Source organism: Delphinus delphis, chromosome 6, assembly GCF_949987515.2.
Source record: "Delphinus delphis chromosome 6, mDelDel1.2, whole genome shotgun sequence".
Taxonomy (NCBI): Eukaryota; Metazoa; Chordata; class Mammalia; order Artiodactyla; family Delphinidae; genus Delphinus; species Delphinus delphis.
The window spans coordinates 46,347,184-46,373,820 of record NC_082688.1 but is presented as its reverse complement, the minus strand read 5'-3'; the positions used below and the strand labels follow the sequence as shown (position 1 = coordinate 46,373,820).

At 35.8% G+C, this 26,637-nt stretch overlaps 1 protein-coding gene across 1 annotated transcript; it reads left to right on the top strand.

Annotated features, from left to right (window-relative positions):
- Positions 1–7,220: 7,220 nt before the first annotated feature.
- ANXA1 (annexin A1) lies at positions 7,221–25,023 on the top strand. Its single transcript, XM_060014626.1, has 13 exons — positions 7,221–7,360; positions 14,041–14,117; positions 14,212–14,320; positions 14,837–14,931; positions 15,777–15,890; positions 16,306–16,396; positions 17,977–18,056; positions 18,248–18,304; positions 19,872–19,965; positions 20,834–20,929; positions 22,059–22,117; positions 23,525–23,647; positions 24,674–25,023. Exons 2-13 carry the CDS (start codon positions 14,052–14,054, stop codon positions 24,728–24,730), a joined length of 1,041 nt encoding a protein of 346 aa, XP_059870609.1. The 5' UTR covers positions 7,221–7,360; positions 14,041–14,051; the 3' UTR covers positions 24,731–25,023.
- Positions 25,024–26,637: the final 1,614 nt, after the last annotated feature.

Sequence of the window (26,637 nt, the reverse complement as noted above, 5' to 3'; positions counted from 1 at the left end):
GTTACAAGAGACAAGGAAGGACACTACATAATGATCAAGGGATCAATCCAAGAAGTAGATATAACAATTATAAATATATATGCACCCAACATAGGACCACCTCAATACATAAGGCAACTGCTAACAGCTATAAAAGAGGAAATCGACAGTAATACAATAATAGTGGGGGACTTTAACACCTCATTTACATCAATGGACAGATCATCCAAAATGAAAATAAATAAGGAAACAGAAGCTTTAAATGACACAATAGACCAAATAGATTTCATTGATATTTATAAGACATTCCATCCAAAAACAGCAGATTACACTTTCTTCTCAAGTGTGCAAGGAACATTCTCCAGGATAGATCACACCTTGGGTCACAAATCAAGCCTCAGTAAATTTAAGAAAATTGAAATCATATCAAGCATCTTTTCTGACCACAACACTATGAGATTAGAAATGAATTACAGGGAAAAAAATGTAAAAAACACAAACACATGGAGGCTAAACAATACGTTACTAAATAACCAAGAGATCACTGAAGAAATCAAAGAGGAAATCAAAAAATACCTAGAGACAAATGACAATGAAAACATGACGATCCAAAACCTATGGGATGCAGCAAAAGCAGTTCTAAGAGAGAAGTTTATAGCTATACAGGTCTACCTCAAGAAACAAGAAAAATCTCAAGTAAACAATCTAACCTTACACCTAAAGCAATTAGAGAAAGAAGAACAAACAAAACCCAAACTTAGCAGAAGGAAAGAAATCATAAAGATCAGAGCAGAAATAAATAAAATGGAAACAAAGAAAACAATAGCAAAGGTTAATAAAACTAAAAGCTGGTTCTTTGAGAAGATAAACAAAATTGATAAACCATTAGCCAGACTCATTAAGAAAAAGAGGGAGAGGACTCAAATCAATAAAATTAGAAATGAAAAAGGAGAAGTTACAACAGACATCGCAGAAATAGAAAGCATCCTAAGAGACTACTACAAGTAACTCTATGCCAATAAAATGGACAACCTGGAAGAGGTGGACCAATTCTTAGAAAGGTATAACCTTCCAAGACTGAACCAGGAAGAAACAGAAATTATGAACAGAACAATCACAGGTAATGAAATTGAAACTGTAATTGATAATCTTCCAACAAACAAAAGTCCAGGACCAGATGGCTTCACAGGCGAATTCTATCAAACATTTAGAGAAGAGCTAACACCCATCCTTCTCAAACTCTTCCAAAAATTGCAGAGGAAGGAACACTTCCAAACTCATTCTATGAGGCCACCATCACCCTGATACCAAAACCACACAAAGATACTACAAAAAAAAGAAAATTACAGACCAATATCACTGATGAATATAGATGCAAAATTCCTCAACAAAATACTGTCAAACAGAATCCAACAACACATTAAAAGGATCATACACCATGATTAAGTGGGATTTATCCCAGGGATGCAAGGATTCTTCAATATACACAAATCAATCAATGTGATACACCATATTAACAAATTGAAGAATAAAAACCATATGATCATCTCAATAGATGCAGAAAAAGCTTTTGACAAAATTCAACACCGATTTATGATAAAAACTCTCCAGAAAGTGGGCATAGAGGGAACCTACCTCAACATAATAAAAGCCATATATGACAAACCCACAGCAAACATCATTCTCAATGGTGAAAAACTGAAAGCATTTCCTCTAAGATCAGGAATGAGATAAGGGTGTCCACTCTCACCACTATTATTCAACGCAGTTTTGGAAGTCCTAGCCACGGCAATCAGACAAGAAAAAGAAATAAAAGGAATACAAATTGGAAAAGAAGAAGTAAAACTGTCACTGTTTGCAGATGACATGATACTATATCTAGAGAATCCTAAAAATGCCACCAGAAAACTACTATAGCTAATCAATGAATTTGGTAAAGTTGCAGGATACAAAATTAATGCACAGAAATCTCTGGCATTCCTATACACTCATGATGAAAAATTTGAAAGAGAAATTATGGAAACACTCCCATTTACCACTGCAACAAAAAGAGTAAAATACATAGGAATAAACCTACCTAGGGAGACAAAATACCTGTATGCAGAAAACTATAAGACACTGTTGAAAGAAATTAAAGATGATACCAACAGATGGAGAGATATCCCATGTTCTTGGATTGGAAGAATCAATATTGTGAAAATGACTATACTACCCAAAGCAATCTACAGATTCAATGCAATCCCTATCAAATTACCAGTGGCATTTTTTATGGAACTAGAACAAATCATCTTAAAATTTGTATGGAGACAAAAAAGACCCCGAATAGCCAAAGCAGTCTTGAGGGAAAAAGACGGAGCTGGAGGAATCAGATTCCCTGACTTCAGACTAAACTGCAGAGGTACAGTAATCAAGACAATATGGTACTGGCACAGAAACAGAAACATAGATCAATGGAACAAGATAGAAAGCCCAGAGATAAACCCACACACCTGTGGTCAACTAATCTATGACAAAGGAGGCAAAGGTATACAATGGAGAAAAGACAGTCTCTTCAATAAGTGGTGCTGGGAAAACTGGACAGCTACATGGAAAAGAATGAAATTAGAACACTCCCTAACACCATACACAAAAATAAACTCAAAATGGATTCAAGATCGAAATGTAAGACAGGACACTATAAAACTTAGAGGAAAACATAAGAACACTCTTTGACATAAATCACAGCAAGATATTTTTTGATCCACCTCCTAGAGTAATGGAAATAAAAAGGAAAATAAACAAATGGGACCTAATGAAACTTCAAAGCTTTTGAACAGCAAAGGAAACCATAAACAAGACGAAAACACAACCCTCAGAATGGGGGAAAACATTTGCAAACGAATCAACGGACAAAGGAATAATCTCCAAAAAATATAAACAGCTCATGTAGCTCAATATTAAAAAAACAACCCAATTGAAAAATGGTCAGAAGACCTAAATAGACAGTTCTCCAAAGAAGATATACAGATGGCCAAGAAGCGCATGAAAAGCTGCTCAACATCACTAATTATTAGAGAAATGGAAATCAAAACTACAATGGGGTATCACCTCACACCAGTTAGAATGGGCATCATCACAAAATCTACAAACAGCAAATGCTGGAGAGGGTGTGGAGAAAAGCGAACCCTCTTGCATTGTTGGTGGGAATGTAAACTGATACAGCCACTATGGAGAACAATGTGAAGGTTTCTTAAAAAACTAAAAATAGAATTACCATATGATCCAGCAATCCCACTACTGGGCATATACCCAGAGAAAACCACAATTCAAAAAGACACATGCGGGCTTCCCTGGTGATGCAGTGGTTGAGAGTCCGCCTGCCAATGCAGGGGACATGGGTTCGTGCCCTTGTCCGGGAAGATCCCACATGCTGTGGAGCAGCTGGGCCCGTGAGCCATGGCCGCTGAGCCTGCGCGTCTGGAGCCTGTGCTCCGCATCGGGAGAGGCAACAACAGTGAGAGGCCTGCGTACCAAAAAAAAAAGACACATGCACCTCAGTGGTCATTGCAGCAGTATTTACAATAGCCAGGTCATGGAAGCAACCTAAATGCCCATCGACAGATGAATAGATAAAGAAGATTTGGTACATATATACAGTGGAATATCACTCAGCCATAAAAATGAACGAAATTGAGTCACTTGTTGAGACGTGGTTGGATCTAGAGACTGTTATACAGAGTGAAGTAAGTCAGAAAGAGAAAAACAAATATCGTATATTAACGCATGTAGTGGAACCTAGAAAAATGGTACAGATGAACCGGTTTGTAGGGCAGAAGTTGAGACACAGATGTAGAGAACAGACCTGTGGACCCAAGGGGGTAAAATCGCAGTGGGGTGGGGATGGTGGTGTGCTGAATTGGGTGATTGGTATTGACATGTATACACTGATGCGTATAAAATTGATGAGTAATAAGAACCTGCATTATAATAAAACAAACAAACAAACAAAACAACTAATACTAAATTTTCTTTGGGTTTTTTGTATGGAAATATGTTAATATAAATGTTTCAGACGTTACATGAAATTTCTAAAAATATTATATGTTCTGGCATAATGTTATAAGTTATAATTCTAGTTATTACTTTAAAATGTATATCTCAGAAATAACTAAATTTCCTTGTCAATTGCATTATTATGAACTTTCATCAAATCTTTAACCGTTGTCATTTTTAAGTCTTTTGTCATTTACAGACAGTTCTGGGTGTACTGTGATGCTTTTGCAAAAATGTTCCTATAAAAGGGTTTCATCTTCAAGGAATTCATGGAAAAGACTCTGACAAGTACAGGTTTCTGGTAACTGACTATACTGCTGAACTGAATGAATAAGCATTTTCAGAACTCTAATGGAAAATTGATGAATTCATAAAAGTGCTAACAAAAGATCAAGATAAAAAAATTAATTACATGGGACTGAGTGAACTGATGAGGATGATTATAATTTTTGTGACTTTCTGTTTGAATAAAAAAAAAAAGACAGGTAATAACAAGTGTTAGTGAGGATGTGGAGAAATTGGGGGAAGATGTTCTAAAATCGTGGTGATGGCTGCATAGCTCTTTAAACCATTGAATTGCACACTTAAAATCGGTGAATTATATGTCATGTGAATTACATCTGTACAAAGCTGTTTAAGAAAACCCTCAAAACCCTCCCCTCCCGAAATAAAAACTGTCCTACATAGTCATCTTCCAGAAAGTGACAAAAGCTTTACTGTTGAGGATGGACTTGACTGAACATCATACCTGCAGACCACAGTTTTCTTAGTTTGTCTTTTGGCTTTTTTGGCTATGACAGATGCAGTGTCTCTGAAGTGACCTTAAGTGTTTGCATATGCCTGTCTGTATTCCTGGTGTATTAGGTGGGTAATTTTTGAGTATGGAGAGTCAAATGCTCCCCTTAGGGTGCTGTAAGGGTCAGAATCTCACATGCAGGTTATTTAACATGTTGCTGGAAATGGTAGCCCCCTTAAATCCAACTTGCATCCTGATCACTTTTAGTGTATGTTCTAGAACTCAGCATGAAGTAGTTCCAAGGGCACAGAGCCCAATTGTTTAGGATCTTATTTTAAAAATATGGATTGTTTCTATTTATGCTATATACTGCTTTGCTTTTTACCTTGTCCTAATTATTTGGTCAATGATTCTGTTCATCTCTTTATTGTATTATAATAGCTCTTAAAACATTGAATCCATTTAGTTGAGAGAAAAAAATGAAGATAGAGGAAAGAAGGATAGAATACAGGAAGAAAATAATGAGGGAAAATATTTGTAATTTTATTAAAGAGACAAGTAGATATCCACTTACGGGTTTAGCAAAAAGAAATTAAAGTAGATTAGTAGAAGCTAAATTTGATAAACAGTGTTTCACTGTTGTACTCTCAGCCCCTGCTTACCAACAGGTTCTCTTCCAGGGGTTTCTTCTTAAGCTATTTGGAACGTGAAAGGCTTTTTCCTATTAAGAGCTGGGGCTGACATCCAGACCACAAAAGCCCATTTAATCAGAAATACAAGACGATGGGTTGTATACATGCTAATGAAATATCTAACTGATCCATTTAACACATTTGTGTTGAACACCCACTCTGTGCCTGATTATGGTGATAGGTGCTTTTCTGTATTTGATGCTTTGAGGGGTCCATCTCTTTCCACTATAGTTGGATGTGGCTAATTAATTACTGCTTTCATTTAATAAATATTTATCGAGCAGCTGCTGTGGGCCGGACACTTCTCTGGCTTGGCTCTGAGGATGCAGACAGAGGGACTCTGCTCCCACTTTTAAGGAGCTGCCTGTCTAGAGGGGGCACATACAAGTAAACGGAGAGTTTTAAATTGCTTTGGTAAGTGCTCCCACAGGGGTAAGCACCGACAGAAGGGCGAGCGAGAATAAGGGAGAGGGGGGCTTCCCTGGTGGCGCAGTGGTTGAGAGTCCACCTACCGATGCCGGGGACGCGGGTTCGTGCCCCGGTCCGCGAAGATCCCACATGCCGCGGAGCGGCTGGGCCCGTGAGCCGTGGCCGCTGAGCCTGCGCGTCCGGAGCCTGTGCTCCGCAACGGGAAAGGCCACAACAGTGAGAGGCCCACGTACCGCAAAAAAAAAAAAATCCTCTAGAATATCAAGTAGCTATTTGTATTAAAGTTTATATATAACATTCTATAAAAAATTAATGTACATAAGCCTTCCTCTAATGCCAATATTTTCTGTGAATGTCATAATGATCATACTTCTAGGGTTAACTTTGTTTGAAATTTTGAGACAACCTGGAGCTTTATTTCTTTTATATTTCTTATTTATATCAACAAGATGTCTGCAAGCACAAAACATCTTTTATTTTGAAGGCAGCAAAAATGCTGGTGAAATAGAAGATTATCCAATACTGCATAACATTAAAATTTACAAATATATACTGTATTTTTAAAAATAAGCGTATTTATTTTTGGCTGTGTTGTGTCTTCTTTGCTGCTTGCAGGCTTTTCTCTAGTTGCGGTGAGCGGGGCTACTCTTTGTTGCGGTGCGCGGGCTTCTCATTGCGGTGGCTTCTCTTGTTGCGGAGCACGGGCTCTAGGGCTTGTGGGCTTCAGTAGTTGTGGCTCGCGGGCTCTAGAGTGCAGGCTCAGTAGTTGTGGTACAGGAGCTTAGTTGCTCCGTGGCATGTGGGATCTTCCCGGACCAGGGCTCGAACCCGTGTCCCTGCATTGGCAGGATGATTCTTAACCACTCTACCACTAGGGAAGTCCCTATTATTTCTTAATTTCTTAATTATTATTTCTTATTGTCATAAGAATTCTAGTAAGTAGGCAGCCTAGAAGATATTATCCCTATTTCACAAAAGTTGAAACAAATTCAGGGAAGTTAAATATGTCCCCAAGATCACATAGTAATTAGTGATGAAGCTGGGACTTAACCAAAGGGGGTTTTATTTTGTTTTAAAGTTTATGATTTTTCATCTCACAATTCATTTGACTAAAAAAGTATGCCAATCATTGGTATCAGGATTGAGGCGGATAGTACTGCATACTTGAAAATCTCTTGCATTCTACTCCCCTGTAAAAAAAACAGTGCAAACTGAAGAGGGAAAAAAATCTGTACTTCTTTTTTTTTTTCTTTTGTGCTGTCAGCTCTGAGTTGGTTTAGTGAGTAATTTTGCAAGGCTTGCTTCACTTTGTTTTGAGCAAGACTGAACCCAGTATTTCAAACAAAAGGCAGCCCGTTACTAACTTCTGGTTGCTAGGTGTGGTCTCCTTTCAAATTCTATAAAATCAGAAGCCCAAGGTTCCACTTCCAGCGTGAGCCGTTCAGAGAAGAATCTCTCTTTAGGTCTTTGGACGGAGGCAAAAAAAAAAAAGGTAAGTCTTGGTTTTACATTTAGGTAGTTTTGGCTGTTTTGAAAACTTTTCCCATTACAGTGTTTAATGTTACTTCTGTGTAATTTATGGCTAGCTGCACTTACACCTTTGATAAGTCTTTATGTAAAATTACACTGGCTATTTATATTTTAGGAATCAGAAATTGTAATGTTTTATTTTTACTTAGTTAAGAAATACAATTTTAAAAACAAGGAAACTTTGCTTAATACTGGCTTATTGTACTGTTGGTGAGTTACCATGGAAAAGAAGGAAAGAATGTGTTTTTTCCTACAAGTTATGAGTCTTCACGAGCTGTGTATGCTTTACAAGGAAATCATGAAGGATGGTGGTGTCTGTGGGGAGCCAGGCCAGAAGAACCCAGACATAGGTTTCAGGGAGCTATCTCAAAATAGCAGGACTTAAATAATTTATTTTTTCTTTTGTAAAACAAAACAAAGCAAAACAAAAAAATAGATTCAGACCTCATAGTGGCAATTATGGCTTTTGTAATTAACATTTTGAAATTAATGTTATGTTCACTCATGCGGTGTAAGTAAATTAGAGGATCCACTTACTAATCATTTCATTTAGAGAGGGTGTGGCCACATTCTTTTTCCTGTAGTCTCTGTGTTTTAGACAGGCTTTTCAAGTCCTGATTTGAAAACCTAAGGGGAAAGGAAGTATTTCCTCCTGGGTGGTGTCAGATAAGTTATCTCTTGGGAATGCCTGTAGGGCCCTCTAAAAATATTCCACTTAGTAGCATCTTGATTGCTGAATGAGCTAATGGCCATAAAACTCCTTAGAAAAGCAAAAAGCAGATCTAAAGTAGAGTTTTTACTGGTGTTGGATATATGTGCAAAAGTGAGAGATTTTGAATCCTCACCATATATTTGGCTATTGTTTATTACAAATGTTCCTTCAAGAATTTTTTCTTAGCTCATTCCGAATATTAAGTTAAATGACGTAACATGATTTTTAGTGCTAGTTAATCAAAAAAGGTGTGCTTTTTCTTGCCTTGTTTGTGTCTAAAATTATGTATGGACCTTGAAAAAGTAATATTCTCCCCTGCTTGCAGGAATGTATTTTGGTAGGCACATTGCAAAACGATTCAAATGTGGTCAAATGCTGGTTTCATAATTTCCAAGTGGCCTCTTCTCCAGAAGTTATGTTAACCACCCTGTAGCCCCAGGCTCAACCACATCTGGCAGATATCTGACATTTGATGGATGTTGACAAAACTGTTAATAATAATATTATTAAGAAACCAGCTAGAGTTTCATGGTTATTAAATACTTTTTCAGTCAAATGATCTGCAAAGATTGGTTTCTATTGATGTTAGCTTGCTGAGCTGGTTTTTAATCCTCTCTAGACCCATTAATTGATGACATATTTAAAGCCATGGACGTATTATTTTTCAGTGATAAACCAAAAGCCGTTTTTTCAGTAAATGATTTCCTCTTTCCTTAAAATGGGAGAGATTTTTATCAGAAAGATCAGAACAGATACAATTTATATAATACCTTCATTCATTATGCTAATTTTCTCCACCTCCATCTGCTTGAGGTGAAATTTAAGACTGGCACTTCAGAGCTATAATGAATCTTAGCTACTGTGTATTTCAACACTCTTATTTTTATAAATGGAGGCCCTCTCCCCCACTGCCGAGAAGTTAAATGTTTTCTTGAGGTCAAACAGCCAGCTAAAGAGAGTCAAAGTAGGGCTCAGAGCTCCTCAATTCTTATTTTTACATCCTATAGTTGTGGGTAGAAAATATTTGTTAAATTAGTATAGATATTTTTCCTGAATAATTAGCACTGATACAATATTTGTTCATTCAATAATGTTTATTAGCATACTAAGTACAAAGCATTCTGCCAGGGATTAGAGGTTCATAATGAATGGTAGGTTATCACTGCCCCCATGGAATGCTGCTATAAATATAGATAAGTAAATAGAAAGTGATAATGCAGAACAATAGGGACAAGTGTAGGAGTAAAGGCAGGATGCTTCGGGAGCACACAGAAGGTCAGTCACTCACCTCAGTGCTGGACCAAGGAAGGCCTCTTGGAGGATATCATGAGGTGTAGGCTGAGTCCTCACCAAGAAGCATCATTTAGGCAAAGGGAATTGGACATGGAGGATGAAACAGCATTCCAGGCAAAGGGAACACCTTACTCAAAAGTGTAGAAGCAAAACATTCATGAGACTACCTTTCATAAAGTGGCTCTTCGTAAGTCATGCCGTTGTACAGACTAATTGCGTTTTCTCAAACGAGTAGGTGTGGGAAAGACTTGTGAAATATATATTCGAGGGAAAAAACTATGCACAGGCCAAAGTATTGAAGAATAAACTCCCTCGGGCTGGGGTGAAACCTGCCACAGTCTCCATGGGTTAACTGTGAATGAATTTGATTCTTAAGTGTAAGCTATTAAAAATAACATTGATCTTGTCATCATCTTTTTGGTCACTAGTTTAAAAGCATATACAATATTTTGGAATCAGAAGGCATGGATTTATGTATGCCTTGATGCTTGCCAGTAGTATCTAGAAAACTGCCAGAAGAAATTACACTTTGTTTACCCAGGTAGAAAATGGGAATAATGATGCTGTCCTCTGCAAGGATCAAATTTCTGCTGCTGTCTTTGCAGAACTCTGATCTTTCCCACTTGTCTCAAGGAAGACATGATAGACCACAAAACTCAGTTTCCTCTGTCAGAAATTCTGGAAGTAGCCTTTCATGAAGCTGACAGAGATAGAAATTGTGGTTTTTAAAGTTATTAAAAACTGTTCTTCTGTAATAATTTCAAACCTTCAGAAGAGTTGCAAGAAAACTGCGCAGAATCACCATATACTTATTACCCAGGTTCCCCAAGTGTTAACCTTTCACCACATTTGCTTTCTCATTAATTCTTCCTTTTCCCCCTTCCACCCTCTATACAGTTTTTCTTTTCTGTATCATTTGAAAGAACACTGCAGATATGATGTCCCCATGTCTCTAGATACTTCAACCATAGTGCAGTTTAAAAAAATCAGGAAATTAACTTTCATACAATAAGCCATAGTTTTCTCAAACTGTCCAGTTGGTACAATTGCTAATGTACCATTTCTGGAATACCTTTCTCTTACATTTAGTAAGCATGGCTCCCTCTCTGTCCAGCATCTTTTTGTGCATATTTACCTTCTTTAATTTATTGCTGAATGAGAGGAAGAGAGCTCTTTTATGACACATACAAAAAAATGTTAATCCCTAAAAAGTTACACATTTTTTCATAGATAAATGAGATTGGTAGGCAGTGCATGTTCACAGATGATTAATTAGAAGAACTCTGGAATATTATTAATTTCCATATAGGTCAGCCTATGTATAAATGGTCAATTTCATCTTCAAATTAGATGATGTTAAAGACTGAGATAAACTTGGTTTCAGAGCTCATTGGTAGCCAGATTAAATATATATTGAGCCAAGGAAAATTAATAAAATAAGCTCTTAAGTACCTAGTACATGTTCTAAACATTGCAACTTAAAAGAAAGATGGAAAAAATAAAACCTGTTGTGAACTCAGAGGGTTATTAAATTCTTTTTTTACTGTACAATTTTACTTCATAGACTAGATCATTCTCTGAATAGTAAAAATATATGACAAATATTTGTATAGCATGTGGCAATCTATAAAACATGTTTGCATGTTTGTGATTTATTTATAGTTAAGAGATCTTACCTTCAAATTACTGAATGGGTTTAATCAAGTACAAAATGCTGGTTTTCATACAGAGGTTAGGTATTGAACACACAGAATGGTTTAGCAATACAATCTGAGCAAAATATTTTTGCTGTGGTATTTGTAAGGTGTGTTGCAACTATTCAACGTTCTGTTAAAACATGTAGCTGCGTTTGAGCACTTAACTAGCAGTACATGATCGAAACTACTTCCTTGAGGGTTTGTACCTCCTGCCACAATCCTTGTGTCTTTAAGCTTTGCTGAGAGCTAGTGGATCTTGTTTGGCTGAATTTAGATTCCGTTTTCCTCTAATTGCTTTCCTGAGTAGGTTCTATTCAGGTTGCTTGACCATATTCCAGATCATACCTTCAGGCCATCCAAATGGCTTCAGACTAAAATCGAGGAACACAGAGGCTATGTCACAAAGCTGTCTCCTCTATGGATACTCTTGTGTCAAACAAATTATTCAACCCCGTTGTTTTTGTTATTTTGTATCAAGTAATTAATAGAGCAATATCATTTTCTAGGCTTTCTCAAGTTTTTTTTTTAAGAAACTGATGCATTATGTAAGCATTTTTTAATTTTTTTTTTTTTTTTTTTTGCGGTACGCTAGCCTCTCACCGCCGCGGCCTCTGCCGCCGCGGAGCACAGGCTCCGGACACGCAGGCTCAGCGGCCACGCCCCTCGGGCCCAGCCGCCCCTGGGGCCCAGCCGCCCCTCGGGCCCAGCCGCTCCGCGGCACGCGGGATCCTCCCAGACCGGGGCACGAACCCGCGTCCCCTGCATCGGCAGGCGGACCCCCAACCACTGCGCCACCAGGGAAGCCCTATGTAAGCATTTTTAAGTGAAAAAATTGTGAAGTAAAGTTTCCATAAAATTTATTTTGAAGTTGTGAGGCTCATTTTTTAAATTACTTTTGACAAGATCCTTAATCTCTTCTTTGATTTCTTTTGAAGTTTTTCTTTTCTAATTGAAAAGAGTGGAAATATTGGAACACATATTTCTATAATTGAGGGAAAAGTACTTTGCTAAGTGACCGATCATATCACTCATTTTGAGGATTCTACTTCATAAAGGGCATGGATGAGATGATAAAAATGGACATTTTAAATACCTGAAACCTTGCCAGAAATTGCAAGAAGTTTTGGATATGCCAATTAAGCAAAAAGAAAATGACACTCCATGTGCCAACAGCAGTTGCACCAGATTATAGTATAATAGGAACTAAAACCTTGTGCAAAATTGTACACCATGACTTTACCTCAGGAAATAACTTTAAATTTATCAGTTGCTTGAGGGGAAGAGATTAAGTGAGTGCGCAATATATTGGTTCTTCTCACAGATGACACAACAGTAATTTGAACAATCCCCATGATAATTAAGTGGAGATAGTTTCTGCTTTGGATATTAATTCTCTCACGTATTTAATCTCATTACTTGCAACTACAGCCATTTTTCAGCAGGTGTGGACTGAAATTTGTCTGAACATGCCATTAAGGAATCAGGTTATGGGTTTTACTCCTCATGAGTCATTTAGCTTCATAGCAAGAATTTAAAACTGCTAAGATTATCCTTCCAACCTCCTTCAGATGTACTCATGATAGCTGTCTCCAGAGAAATAAACAAAAGGGTATGGAGAGATAGATCAGTGTAGACCTGGAGCTTGAGCTCCTAAAAAAAAAATCCCTAGACAAAAAGGGTCATTGATGGCTTCTTTTGTAGATAACTCAGAGAATGCATTAATTTTTAACATACTTCAGGTTTTAAAAATATACATGTTTTATTAAATAAAAATATTGCTGAACCACGACAGCAAGTCAGGCAATTTTCTTTAAGATAGAGTTTTCCAAAAGAGGGCATGCATGGTGCAATTTCACTCTAATGAATCCTGTTAGAGCAAGGCACCTGCTATAAAATAATCCTTTTCTGGGTTTTTCATGTTGGGTTAAAAAAACACATGTAGGACTAGTATTTAGACAGCTCAAATAGGAAGAAATGTGAATGTAGTGATTACTCCAGGTACTGAAATAATTTTATACCACGGAATGGAAAAGAAAACTGAATTATTTCAGGGAGAAATATCACCTGACTATCTTTCTATAGAGTTTTGAGTCTGAATCCACTCCCACAGATTAGTCATAGATTATTTTACCTTATAAATGTCAGTATTATGCTACTTCTCTACCCATTACTTTTAAGTCCTCATTAATCCTACATAGATTCTCCCACAACTTACTAAATGGTCTCTAATCTTCCCTCTTGCACATCTCCTAGCCATTCTCTAGGATACAGGATGACCTTTCTGAAATATAACTTTCTCTTTAAAAAATCCATTAATGTTTATCCAAACCTTTGGAAATATATTTAAACTTTTAAATTTGGGCTTCTGTTAACATTTCTTGCTCTAGTAAACTTCTTTCAACTTCCCAAATGTGACAAGTTTCTCTCTGTTTTGTTCTCTTTAACTTTTCTGCTAATCTCAACTATTCTCAAGAGAGGCTCCGGTCACCAAGAACTTCCTCTCAGAATTGTTCTTAGCTTTTGAATTTTCTTAGGGAGAGCACACACTGGCTTCAAGTTCTTTGAGCCAAGGGATATTTCAATGTTTTTTGCACCCTCAGTGCTTGGCATACAGTGGGTGGTCTGTAAATTTAGAGCAGTGAAGTGAAACACCAGCTCCTCTCTTCAGCCTATATGCTTACTTATAGAAGTCATCTGATCCCTAAAGTGAGTTCTGAATATGCTGAGGAAGAGCTACGTTTCTGAGGCTATGGGTTTCTGTTCAAGGCTAGTAGACTCTCTTTTAAAAAAACCCAAATCTAGCATTTTATGATGCTCCAAAGATAATCCTGGAAAGTAAAGGCAAGGCTGCTCTACGTCTTGTGTATGTAAAGGGGTGGAGTGGTGTGTATATGTGGTGGGTTTGTGGTTTGTAAACGCATCGACCTGTTTTCTTTTCAGATCCTTCAAAAATGGCAATGGTAAATGAATTTCTCAAGCAGGCCTGGTTTATTGACAATGACGAGCAGGAATACATTGTAAGTCAAGTGACAATAAAAGAACTTAGTTAAATATTAAAATAGAAACTAAAGTAAGTGAATGGACAGTAATTTATTTCTCTCTCATCCACAGAAAACTGTGAAAGGATCCAAAGGTGGTCCTGGGTCATCAGTGAGCCCCTACCCTAGCTTTAATCCATCCTCAGATGTTGAGGCCTTGCATAAAGCAATCACAGCTAAAGGTAATTCTGTCTCCCCAAAACAGTTCCCTCCTAGACATTTCAGAATGGCTACTAAAAAACAGACCTGTGCAATTTAAAGAGTCTTTTGTTTTGAAGATAAAAAGATTTCCGTGTCAATGAAGATATATTTCCTTTCTCAGCGCTTGGGAAATTTTGGTCAAATCGGTAGAATATCTACTTCTACGACAGATATGCTCACAAAGCTCATTTCTAACAGGCTCAATGCTGAAGTCAACACCTCTGCTCACATTTAGGGTTTAATCTAGGAAACAAACACTGCAACACTGAGGGCCAGGAACAATTTCTTCCTCCTTTCTCATTCAAGTGAATGGAATGTCATCCCAAGTGCTTCCATTTGATATGCAGTATCGCATCCATATCCCAGTCTGGTAAAATTTGTACTTCTTAGTTTTGTTAAGAACTCCCTTTGAAGCATCTTGATAATGAACCATTTTATGTCGGTTGTTGATGATGAAGAAAATTGATTTTAGAAGTCTAGGGGCCCTTTATTTCCAGGTGTGGATGAAGCAACCATCATTGAAATTCTGACTAAGAGAAACAATGCCCAGCGTCAGCAGATCAAAGCAGCCTATCTCCAGGAAAAAGGAAAGGTACGTTGGAGTGGTTAATTGAGATAATTAATTTCAGTCATATTTATGTTTAAGTATAGATTTTGAAGCACAGTTGCCTAGTTCTGTCAGTCTCTAACCACTGTTTTTCCATTACAACTAAGATTACTGTATTTATCCTCTTGGTTGCAATGTAATCAATTCTAGCAAATTTCCTGGTTTTATATATTGTTTTGTCATCTTGATTCTTTGCACATGTCATGTGGTGTTCTGTATTGGAGACAAGCCTTTAACTTGAACATAACAGACATCAAGATTACTATTGGCAATAAGAAATAGGTTCTGATTGAAATGTGTCTTCTGCTAAAACTTAAACTGAACTGTTTAATGTCTGAATGTAAAGTTTATACATATAATTCTATTTTAAAAGTAAGCATTATATTTTTATACAAAAAATGGGCAATTTTTTTAAGGAGTACAGTTAGAAAACTATTTGATGTCTGATTATAGTGCTTATTTGAACAGTGCAAATCCCAATGGTTGGAAAAGTTATTAATACATTATTTTTAAAGTATTCTTACTACTCTTTCTGTTAATACACAACCCCTATCTTTTGAGCTTTGTGATTTCTTCCCTGTATAAAGGATTGAGAACCCTGTCCTTTAAAAACTTATCAATGAATTCAGTAAATTTCATTCTAATCACTCTAGATCTAAAAGACTAAGATATTAAATATCAAGTACCCTTTTCTATGTAAAGGGAAGGAGCTCTAAAAAATGGTTGGGTTTAGGACTCAGTAAGACTATCTAAAGATCAGGTTAACACCACATTACTGTTATCACCCTGCATGTTATTTACTAGAAGGTTATAACATCTCCTTGTTATAGCCCCTGGATGAAGCTCTGAAGAAAGCCCTCACAGGTCACCTTGAGACAGTTGCTTTGGCTCTGTTGAAAACTCCAGCCCAGTTCGATGCTGATGAGCTCCGTGCTGCCATGCAGGTAAATCATCTAATTTAAGCAAAACTCCTTTCCTCAAGAGAATGTCTAATCCACTGATGCCTCTTACTGTATTCTCAACAACTATTATAGGGCTATCAATCAGTGGTTACAAAATGAATAAATAAATAAATGTTGGTGTTAACAACTATGTTATTTCCACTACCTTCATGATGTTATTGTATATCATAGATCTCTCTTTTTACGTTTTTGCCCAAAATATTTGCTTTAAACCCATTTTGTTTTTAGAGCACTATAATAGATAGACCTTATTGTAATTATTAAATATTGTGGATATTTACTAAACACTGTGAGAAATTTACTAAATGTCAGATTCAAACAAATTTTGGGACGCAAAAACTAGTTGATATTCTTGAATGAAGATTTTTCTACATTTTATTCTTCTTTTTCAATTCAGGGCGCTGGAACTGATGAAGACACTCTGAATGAAATTTTGGCATCAAGAACTAACAAAGAAATCAAAGAAATTAACAGAGTCTATAAAGAAGGTAAGTTTTAATGTCCAACAACCCAAGTGCCTTAGTCGGAAAGGAAATCTGATATACTTCAAAAAATAATTGAGTGTGGATGTTAATTATGGGGACTTTGGAAACTACATATTGACATATTTCTTCATTGTTTACCACATGTCTACCACACGCACATACTGTTACCAGACACATTAGAGCTGCTGGGGTTCAGATAAGGGACACAATTGTCTCAGCCCTCATCAAGTTTGCACTTTAATAAAAAATGTCCCTTTGGGACAAATGGCCACATATTATTGCAGTGGAAAACTCAATTCAAAGAACTGAATTTAAAGAATTTCCTAAAAACATTTCTTATCTTTCTGAGGTTTATTTCATAAAAATGTCCCGTTGTCTTCCATTTTGAAAAGATAACAACAAAACACCCCAAACATTTGTCCTTGAAAAAGTACAGAGCTTGGTGCTTATAATTCTCTGATGGAAACTAACTTTACCATTATGAGTATAAATGACTCACTTACCTTCAATGTCCGGATAGATCCATGGGGATGAAAGACCAGCAGTGGCTCATGTTATCTATTCAGTGAAACATCTCATTTCAGTGGTATGCTCAACACTATAAAGAGTATCTGCAAGTGGGTCCTGGGCAGTGCTGGGCCTTTACTATTTTCCTTTTCTAGTTTCCTAAGTCCCCAGCTTTTTTGTTTTCCCAGCTTAATATGTAGCACCACGGAGGATATTTCTGCTTGATTTTAATACCAAACATAGAGAATACAATAGCCCTTGTGTATTATTTTCACAGTAATCTAATAAAGGAACCAGAATAAGGAAGCTTTTAACCTCATTTTCTGCAATTCATATCTCATTATCAATATTTATCTTAAATCCATTTATCAGTGAAAACCATCAAGAGGGGCATTATTATTAGTTTTTTTCTTTGATAAAACATAGTTTACAAAGGTAATTATCCATAAATTATTCCCAATGTATAGTTCAATGACAGCTTATTAAATTGTTCTGTCTTCTAGTGAATTATAAATTCAGTTAATTTTTTGCCAATACGGCATAATTTTGCAAGTTAAGTATGGGTGTTTAACAAAGAAAAGTTTTACATCTATACCTAAGGTAGACGGGTATACATACACATATACACGCATAACTAAAATATATTACGTATAAGATATTTTTTAAGTAAATAAATACTCTGTGTTCAAGCAAGTTCCTCTGGTTTATTCTTTTAAATAACTGTTCTATTCATCTCATTGCTTAAATTCTGGTATGTTTTATTTCAGAATTGGTTATTTAATAATGTACACCTATGCAATTTATTCTCGTTAGCAAAAGCTTTAGGGCTATAGCTTTTCACAGTATTATCCAAATTGTTTTAGTTGCCTTATAGGCAATAAATTTGATGATCAAAAATTTTGCTTGCTCTGATTCCTCTATTTTTATTAAAAAATGATAATATTTGAAATGTGTCCCAAAAGTCATTGAACACTTGGCATTGCAAATTGTGAGCCAATATAGAGATGTCAGGTATTATTATTATCACCATTACTTATCACTAGTTTAATACAAAATATACTTTTCTTATTTCTCAGAACTGAAGAGAGATCTGGCTAAAGACATCACCTCAGACACATCTGGAGAGTATCGGAAGGCTTTGCTTTCTCTTGTTAAGGTATAACTCAGATAGTTCAGGAAATGCCTCTTCTTTTATGAAAAGTAAAATCTTAGATTTCGTCTCTCTAGAAATGAGCAATTCATTCCTTTTCCCACAAAGAATATTACTCATCTGATTTTAAGGGAATTAAGTAAATCATGTGATTACATGCTAGAAAACCACTTACAAAAGAATGGGATATTTTTCAGGGTGAACGATGTGAGGATCTTGCCGTGGATGATGACTTGGCTGATACGGATGCCAGGGTAAGCAAGTACACACAAATACTCCTAGAATCCACTTTCCTTCTTCAAATAGGTCCTACCTGAGGTGAGGTACCACTTGAGGGCCTCCACGTGAAAGCAAGTCTGAAATCCTCCAAAAGGACAATAGTACCTAATGTCCATTCCCTGAATGATGCCTACCTTCCTGCATTCAAGCGATCAAAGAGAGGAAATGTGGTCTTTATGTTTTCAGTAGATTGCACTATTCATGAAGCTGGAGAGGAATGAGAGAGAACAAGGAGAATTTGATTTGTTATTCCCAAGAATTGTTTTGTTGAGAAAACAGAATTTTTATTTTACCAGGTATAAGAAAGTAAAGTGGAAAGAATAAGCACATCTAATATTCTTTTAACAGTGAACATTGGTTTAGAGGTGTAAGTTTATATTGTAAAAGTATTATTGTAATGACATTAAAATTATAAAAATTATAACATTTATATACTTTCAAGCATATTGTTATATATAGTTTCAGCGAGGTTGGTTTTTATTTATACATCAATCCATTGGCAACATTAGAAAAACTGTGTCATTTTAGGGCCTGGAATTTTTGTTAAAAAAAAAAAAAGACAGCTATTATTTACATATGCCTTCCTCATGAGATAGTATTCTCTACAAATTCATCACAGTGAATTAGTAAGAATGGAAACTTATTTGATCACCTCCACTCACTGTACCAGTACATTATCCTGCACATAATAAGCATTTATTAACTTTTGTTGAATGAATGCATATATATCAGATCTTTGCTTGGAAAGTCCAGAATAACTTCTTATGCCCGTTGGAAATTTGACCATTTTAATAGAAATTGTGCAGTCATACCAAAGAACCAAAGTTAGCATTTGAATGGTTGCCCATAGTAAGAAATTACTCTTATTTGCTTGTGATATTTCTGAATTTGCTTTCCATTTTAAGGCTATCAGGGCTCTTAGATGTATATTTATGGCAGCTACATGGATTAGTGTGACCCAGGAAGAGGATGGTAATTAACATTTCAAAGTTAATAGAGCATGTTTGTGACAATAAGGCAGGGACTATCTTTTTCATTTGCAAAAGAGGAAAATCTGTAGTTTAATAAGGTGAAACTATTTATCTAAGATTGCAGAGCTATGAAGTGGCACAGTCAGAATTTGAATACAGAAATTCTAACATCAAAATTCAAGATCTAGGTAATGGTTGAATTATTGACTTACCAGTACCATTTGCTGAAAACTACTTTGAACAATTAAAAGTAAAATTAAAAATTAGACAGTTCCTTGGAGTTGCCTTGATACAGAGTGCAATCTTAAAGCAATTTTATTTAACAAACATTTATTCTGCAAACATATATTCAGTCTCTAGGGTTCGCAAGGCACCTTGAGAGATACTGTGGAAAATACTTGACAAAATAGGGTTTCCATCTTTAAGGAACTTATAATCTTAGCATTGCCTACTCTGATTGTATTGGACACAAAGCAGCTGCTGCCTCCAGAATCTTTGAAGAGATCTAACATTCTTGTGCAGATAGCAAGTTAGCAGATAGTCAAGTGTTTATTTTTGTGTTTCTTGACAGGCCTTATATGAAGCAGGAGAAAAAAGAAAAGGGACAGATGTTAATGTGTTCACCACCATTCTTACCACCAGAAGCACTTGCCATCTTCGCAGAGGTAAGAATAAAACAAATGTTTCCTGCGATTGTTTATAGAAGATGCAGGGGGTTTTTAGGGCAAATAAGAGAAAGAAAAGAGAGAAATCTTAATCATTGTCACTCTGATACCAAATGGATGCAGTGTTCCTGACCCCTTCTTGCTATTTGTGCATTTGTCCAGCTTTGTACCACCACCATTTTATAGTATTTGAAACACATTTTATGACTTTGGCATGTAGAACATTAGTTTGTTATTTTTGCTATTTCCTTTCCCTAAAATATTTGGAATAGGTCTGACAACATATACACATACAACAGAACAAATGAAAGTACAATGAAGAAAAACAACAACTTCACTCATGGCTGAGTGAAGAAAAGAGTATCTAGATGCTGCAGAAACAAAAACCAAAAAAAGAGTTCTTGCCTTTGATCACAGGATTTACCTCTTGACTTCTGGAAGTCAAGGCGAAGGGAAGGTCATGACGATTACCTAAAGTTTATTATTTTTATAACAGCACTCCAATTTCTAATGTTACAATTAAGAGAAATCTACTACACAGATCTTTATATAAGGAAAGATCCATTTGTTATGGCACTTGTCTCTGATGTAGTGTTATGGATGTCAATCACATGCCACTTCTAATAAATGTCAACATTTGCAAAAATTTCCCCAAAATATACAGAGGCACCAAAATAGCCATGGAAGTTACATTCCTCAGAGAAGATGAAGTATCCAAAATATGCTCCGTTGAATAATTAGCTTTAAAATGTGTTTTTTGAAGTTCAGTCCTCCTAAGGAATACTTTGACTCAGTTGCCCTGATTTTGCTCAAGTTTGCTAAAGAATAGGATGTTTTGTACATCTCTTAGTTTAAATTTAATATTCAGTGTTTCAGAAGTACTCCAAGTTCAGTAAGCATGACATGAACAAAGTTCTGGACCTGGAGCTGAAAGGTGACATCGAGAAATGCCTCACAGTTATTGGTATGTAGTCCTGGAGAGGGAAGAGTTTTCTAACTTGAAATTGCATTGTCAATGCTGTCCCATAATTTACAAAATAAAATATAACAAAACAAAACAAAAACTCAGATGTAATTTATATTTCAAATAGAGGCAACATGTAAGATAACGGCAATAAATATTTAGCTAATGTTATACAATGGCCTTGTTAGTAGTAACAGATATTATTTCCTTTTTTAGAAAGATGGGCAGGTGGACAGTACTTACTGAGCACCTTACTTATACTACCATGCAATACACCAGGCCGGGCATGGCACAAAGGAAATTCAAAATGGTCATTAAGAGCATAGGATTTGGAATTAAATAAATGCAGATCCACATTCTGGTCTGTCACTTGCTAACTGAGTAATCTTGGGCAAGTCCAAAGGATTTGATTCAGTAGGTCCCTGGTGGCTTCTGAAAAGGTCTTCAGGAGAAAAGGATTTTAAAGGTTTCCCATTTTATTCAGATGACCAGTCAAGGTTTGGAAACCTGCATTTTAAAGCAGTGCTTCTCAAACATTAATGTGCATATGAATCCCTTGGGAAGATTGTTAAAATGCAGATTCTAATTCAGTAGGTCTGGGGTGGGGCCTGGATTCTGCATTTCTAACAAGCTCTTAGTTGATGCCAATTCTTTTGGTCCATAGACCACACTTTGAGTGTCAAGGTAGAGAATCATACCAACTGACACATCTGTTAGTATTTTATATTTGGCAGCTGCCTTATATTTTAAGACTGTCTTGTTCCACTTAAAATTTTTTTCTTATTACAACATGCAGAACTATTTCTTCCATGCCAGCATGACCTTTAACACCTACTAGCTTCCCTGTTTCCATGAAGAGTATACTCAGGATAGCATGAAATACTGAAGTTGCTCTTGGGTAGATTTAAGATAATAGGAAAAAAGTGATGTTGTCAGAGGACAGAATATTCAAAGTCACCATCTAGAGAATAGCTTCTTATAAGCCAAATATCCCATATTGGTAGGAGGGGTAAGGAACAGGGATGGAGAATAGAATCTTACTTGCAAAACTCTGTATTCTTGCTTCTGTCACATGCGTCTTTCTTTTTTTGGTGGTAAATATGTCAACTAAAATATACCTCTCTTGCAGTGAAGTGTGCCACAAGCAAATCAATGTTCTTTGCTGAGAAGCTTCATCAGGCCATGAAGGTAACTTTCAACATATGTGATTGGCTTAGGGAAAAAAAATTATGGTGTATGGAAAGAAGAACAGAAAACCTCATATTGTTTGAAAATTACACTTATTTTGAGATCTTTCCATTAAAAAGAATTACTTTTCCATCCAATGCAAGAGGTAATATACTTCCTTATTAGAATAAAATTCTCTGTTAGATTTTTTATGTTCTTTTATAGGTAAGATAGTAAGGTGAGCTTGAATGTAATTTGTAGATTACTCATGATTTAAATAAAACTTCAGTTGGCAGAGGAAGGGTGATATACTTCCTCATTTAATGTATGATTTTAGTAACCTACTTCTGCTAAGGTTGTAAGTTGCACAATCTCCCCCTTTCTAAGCTTCATTTATCTTTTTTATTATTCTGTCTTCCATGCCATTGCTTTATATGTCATTCTAAGATTTTTAAATTTTGTTCTAAGATCACTGAAGTGGAAGGTGTTATTAAGATGTATTTGAGATACCTTAATCACTTCACTTTATCATTTAGCATGCATCTTATTATATAGGATGTCACCTCCATGCTTGTATTGTGACAAGTTATGAAATTGTCTTTTTTTTTCCTTTGCCACTCCAAAATAAGGAAGTCTTCGGAGAGCGATCTAACTATTCAGTTAATAGGAAAGAGTCCCTATGAAGTGATAGGCATTGTGCTACTAGGTATCAGTAGTAGGCAGTACAGTCTGTGACCCCATGCCTGCTGTTATCTAGTGAGGTAATTAGATGGGTAACAATGAAAACCTGGTATTGTAAAAGAGCAGAAGAGGGGCCTGTGCCCCAGACTTTGGAAATCAATGTAGCCTTGCTGTCAGCTAAACTAAGACCTGGTATTTGAAAAGGAAATAGCCAGAGGAGAGCAGAAGTGGATGAGATGAAGGGATAAAGCAAGACTGGTCCAGGAGGAGGAGATATCATGTCTCTTTCAGGATAGTAAACATAATTAGAGTGATGGTGCATGGTGGAAGAAGTTGTAGAATTAGGCAGGGCATGGTAAGCCCAGATAAAATGATTGGTTTTCATCCTAAAAGCAGCAGAAGGCCATTGAAGGGTTTTAAATAGATGAATGGGAAGATTAGATTTATAATTTAGAAAGTTTACTTCATTTGTAATTATTGAATAGTTTAGACAGAGGAAAGACTGGGTGGTAGAAGACCAATTAGGAGGTTATGAAAGCTCGTATATATGCTGCAGATATCACAGTTTGGTTTGTGTCATTTTATTACCACTTGTGTAAAGTGTGTGTGTGTATTTTAATGTGGTGATAGTTTCTCCATAGAAACTATACAGGTGAGCAAAAGAGCTTCACATTCAAACCCACATCCTCCCTTATTAAGAGTATGCTCTGAACATGAGGGACACTTACCATCATTTGTTTTGGACAGGGTATTGGAACTCGTCATAAGACACTGATCAGGATTATGGTTTCCCGTTCTGAAATCGACATGAATGACATCAAAGCATGCTATCAGAAGTTGTATGGCATCTCTCTCTGCCAAGCCATCCTGGTATGTTGTGATTTTCATAATGCTAACCCCACAAATGACAATACTTTTGCAGCTTCTTCAAAGAGAAAGGCTGACTTATTGTATCTGTAAATTTCGCATGTAAGATTAATTTGTTATATTAAGATACAGGGACTTCCCTGGCGGTCCAGTGGCTAAGACTCCGCACTTCTGCAGGGGGTGCGGGTTCGATCCCTGGTCAGGGAACTAAGATCCTGCATGCCATGTGGTACAGCCAAAATATAAAAATTTTAAAAAAAGATACATAATTTAAAGTAAGCTGAACTATCACTGGTAAAATCTACTAGTGAGTTCTATAATGAAAGACTCTGCAAATTTTTCAATAGTCATGGAAACAGTTTCCCATACATACATTTAGCAATCAAAATATTTTAGTAGAGAGATATTATGATTTATATAATGATTTATGATCAATGAATACTGATCAGAGGATTTGAAACATTTTATTCTAACTTTTTCCTTAATTTTGTCATATGTGAAATATATAAAATACATGTTCAAGTTAAGAAGTAAAAAAAGACAAGTCAAGGGGTTTTGAACTTAATGAAAGATAAGTGACTGTTTAAATTCAATTTGGCATTTATATTGGATAACTAAAATCTACCAAGAAAAAGTGAGAATATCATGGGCTTATAACTTTCACTCTGGTTGAGCAAGCCAGAGGTGATATGAAATTATATTGTGTTATACTTAATTCTGTGTGATATTTCATTCTTGGAAAATAATGGCTCTAATATATAACATGATCAATTCAGAGAAGTTTGCAATCTGAATTTTGAAAGCCATTGCTTTTCATATAATAATTAAAATATCAGTTATCTGCTATATGAATTATATTATTTAATTAAATAAGTGATATTCTTATCCAAGATCCTAGAAAATAGATGTACTGTGATGTACGTTCTACAACTGTTAAGTCTAATACAGTAATTATTCTACAATTTAAAAATACCTTCTATTGATTATGGTTTCAGGTAGCATTAAGTATACTTTATTTTTTATCAACAGGATGAAACCAAGGGAGATTATGAAAAAATCCTGGTGTCTCTCTGTGCAGGAGACTAAACATTCCTTTGATGATCTCAAGCTTTTTGATCAGAAGACTTATTAACCATATCTTTCCATTCCATATCATAGATTTAAATAGGAAAGTTTCTTCAACAGGAATATAGTCTAGTAACTCCTTCCTAAAAAGTATAGCCTATAAATCATTTTTTATTTCAATTCTATATAATAGAGATAAGTTTTTTAAAAATATATTTACTCCAAACTATAAAACCCCATAAAGAGGTTGTTCTAGTAACATTGCTTGAGAAAGATGTTTATGTCACAGAAATTAAAATGGTTTTACAGGACAATTGGTGTGTCATTGGTTCTTCTATTCTGATTTTCCTTTGTGTGTAATGCAGTTGTTTAATTTGATATCAAGGGACAGGAGCCTGAATTCTAAATTATAATCCTCTAATGAAATAGATTTTACATATTAAACAACATAAAGTATTCACAGAGTTAGAAAATGAACTTCATACATTTTACCATTTGGGTACAGATTATTGAGAGAGTATCTTTGTATAATAATGGATTTATTGCATCAGCATTGTAACAATTGGATATTCTGCTATATTTCATGAACCAGTATAAAGATGAAATAGCAACAGCAATAAAAATTCCTCACTTTTTAAAAAATGGTAGTTGCATATTTTCTAAGAGACGATCAAACTGCTTTCCAGAGTGGCTGTACCATTTTACTTTCCCATCATAAATGTATGAGTAATCTAGTTTCTCCTCTCCACAACCTCACTAGCATTTGATATTGTCACTATTTTGTATTTTGGCATTGTTTATTTTTTATTGTTGACTTTTGAGAATTCCTTATGTATTCTACATATTAGTCCTTTGTCAAATATGTGGTTTGCAAATATTTTCTCAGTCTATAGCTTGTATTCTTATCTTCTTAATAGAGAAAGACTTTCTCAGAGGAAACATTTCAAGTTTTAATGAGATTCTATTTTTCAATTTTTCCTTTCATTGATTTTGCTTTTGGTGTCACATCTACAGACTCTTTGCCTAACCTTTGGTCCTGAAGATTTTCTTCTGTCTTTCCTAAAAGTTTTATAGTTTTCCATTTTACATTTCAGTTTGTGATCCATTTTGAATTAATTTTTATGTAAAGTGTGAGATCATACCTTGGTCAAAAATTTTTTTTTTTTTTTTTTGCTTATGACTATCCAGTTGCTCTCATACTGTTTGTTGAAAAGGTAGTTTTTCTTCCATTAAATTGCTTTTGCACATTCGTAAAAAAAAAAAAAATCAGTTATTTTCCTCTCAGAGTATTCTTACCACATAGGTGGTAATTTAATTTATCCATTCCCAAAAGAATTGAGTTGGGTATTTGAATTTCTGACTATTCTCACCTTCATTCACCTGACTGTAGCTTTATTTTCCTTAATTACTGTCCTTCACTTTCCTCCATGGACACCTGTCCCATGCATCTTATGGAACAACCATGATGACTTGGCCCATAACGTATTAGCCAAACTGAGGCTGGCCAAACTGAGATATGCTGCTTATTACAGCACTGATTTTTTTAGTTCTTTTGTTATTATACATGACACCTTCCTTGTGTGCTGGATTGAGAAGGAGAAGTACCTGAGAGGGAACCTGAGACTGGTTCATTGAGACAGGATGGATTTATCCAGGTATGTTTGTTATCACTGTTCTAAACAAGGTCAAGGTGGTACAAATATTTCTGCCAGTTAAGACTGCATACACACTCTTCCTCTTCCAAATTAATTTTAAAGAAACTGCCTCACCTAGTTATTCTTCTTTGCCTATCTTAACCATCCCTGTCCATTATCTGCTCTTTTCTGCTGTCCTCTGGAAGATGACTTCTGAACACTTTACCCTGCAGGCTCTCTTACCTTCTGACTTCTGGCTGAATTTAGCCCTTTGGGGGAGCTGGTAGAAGATGG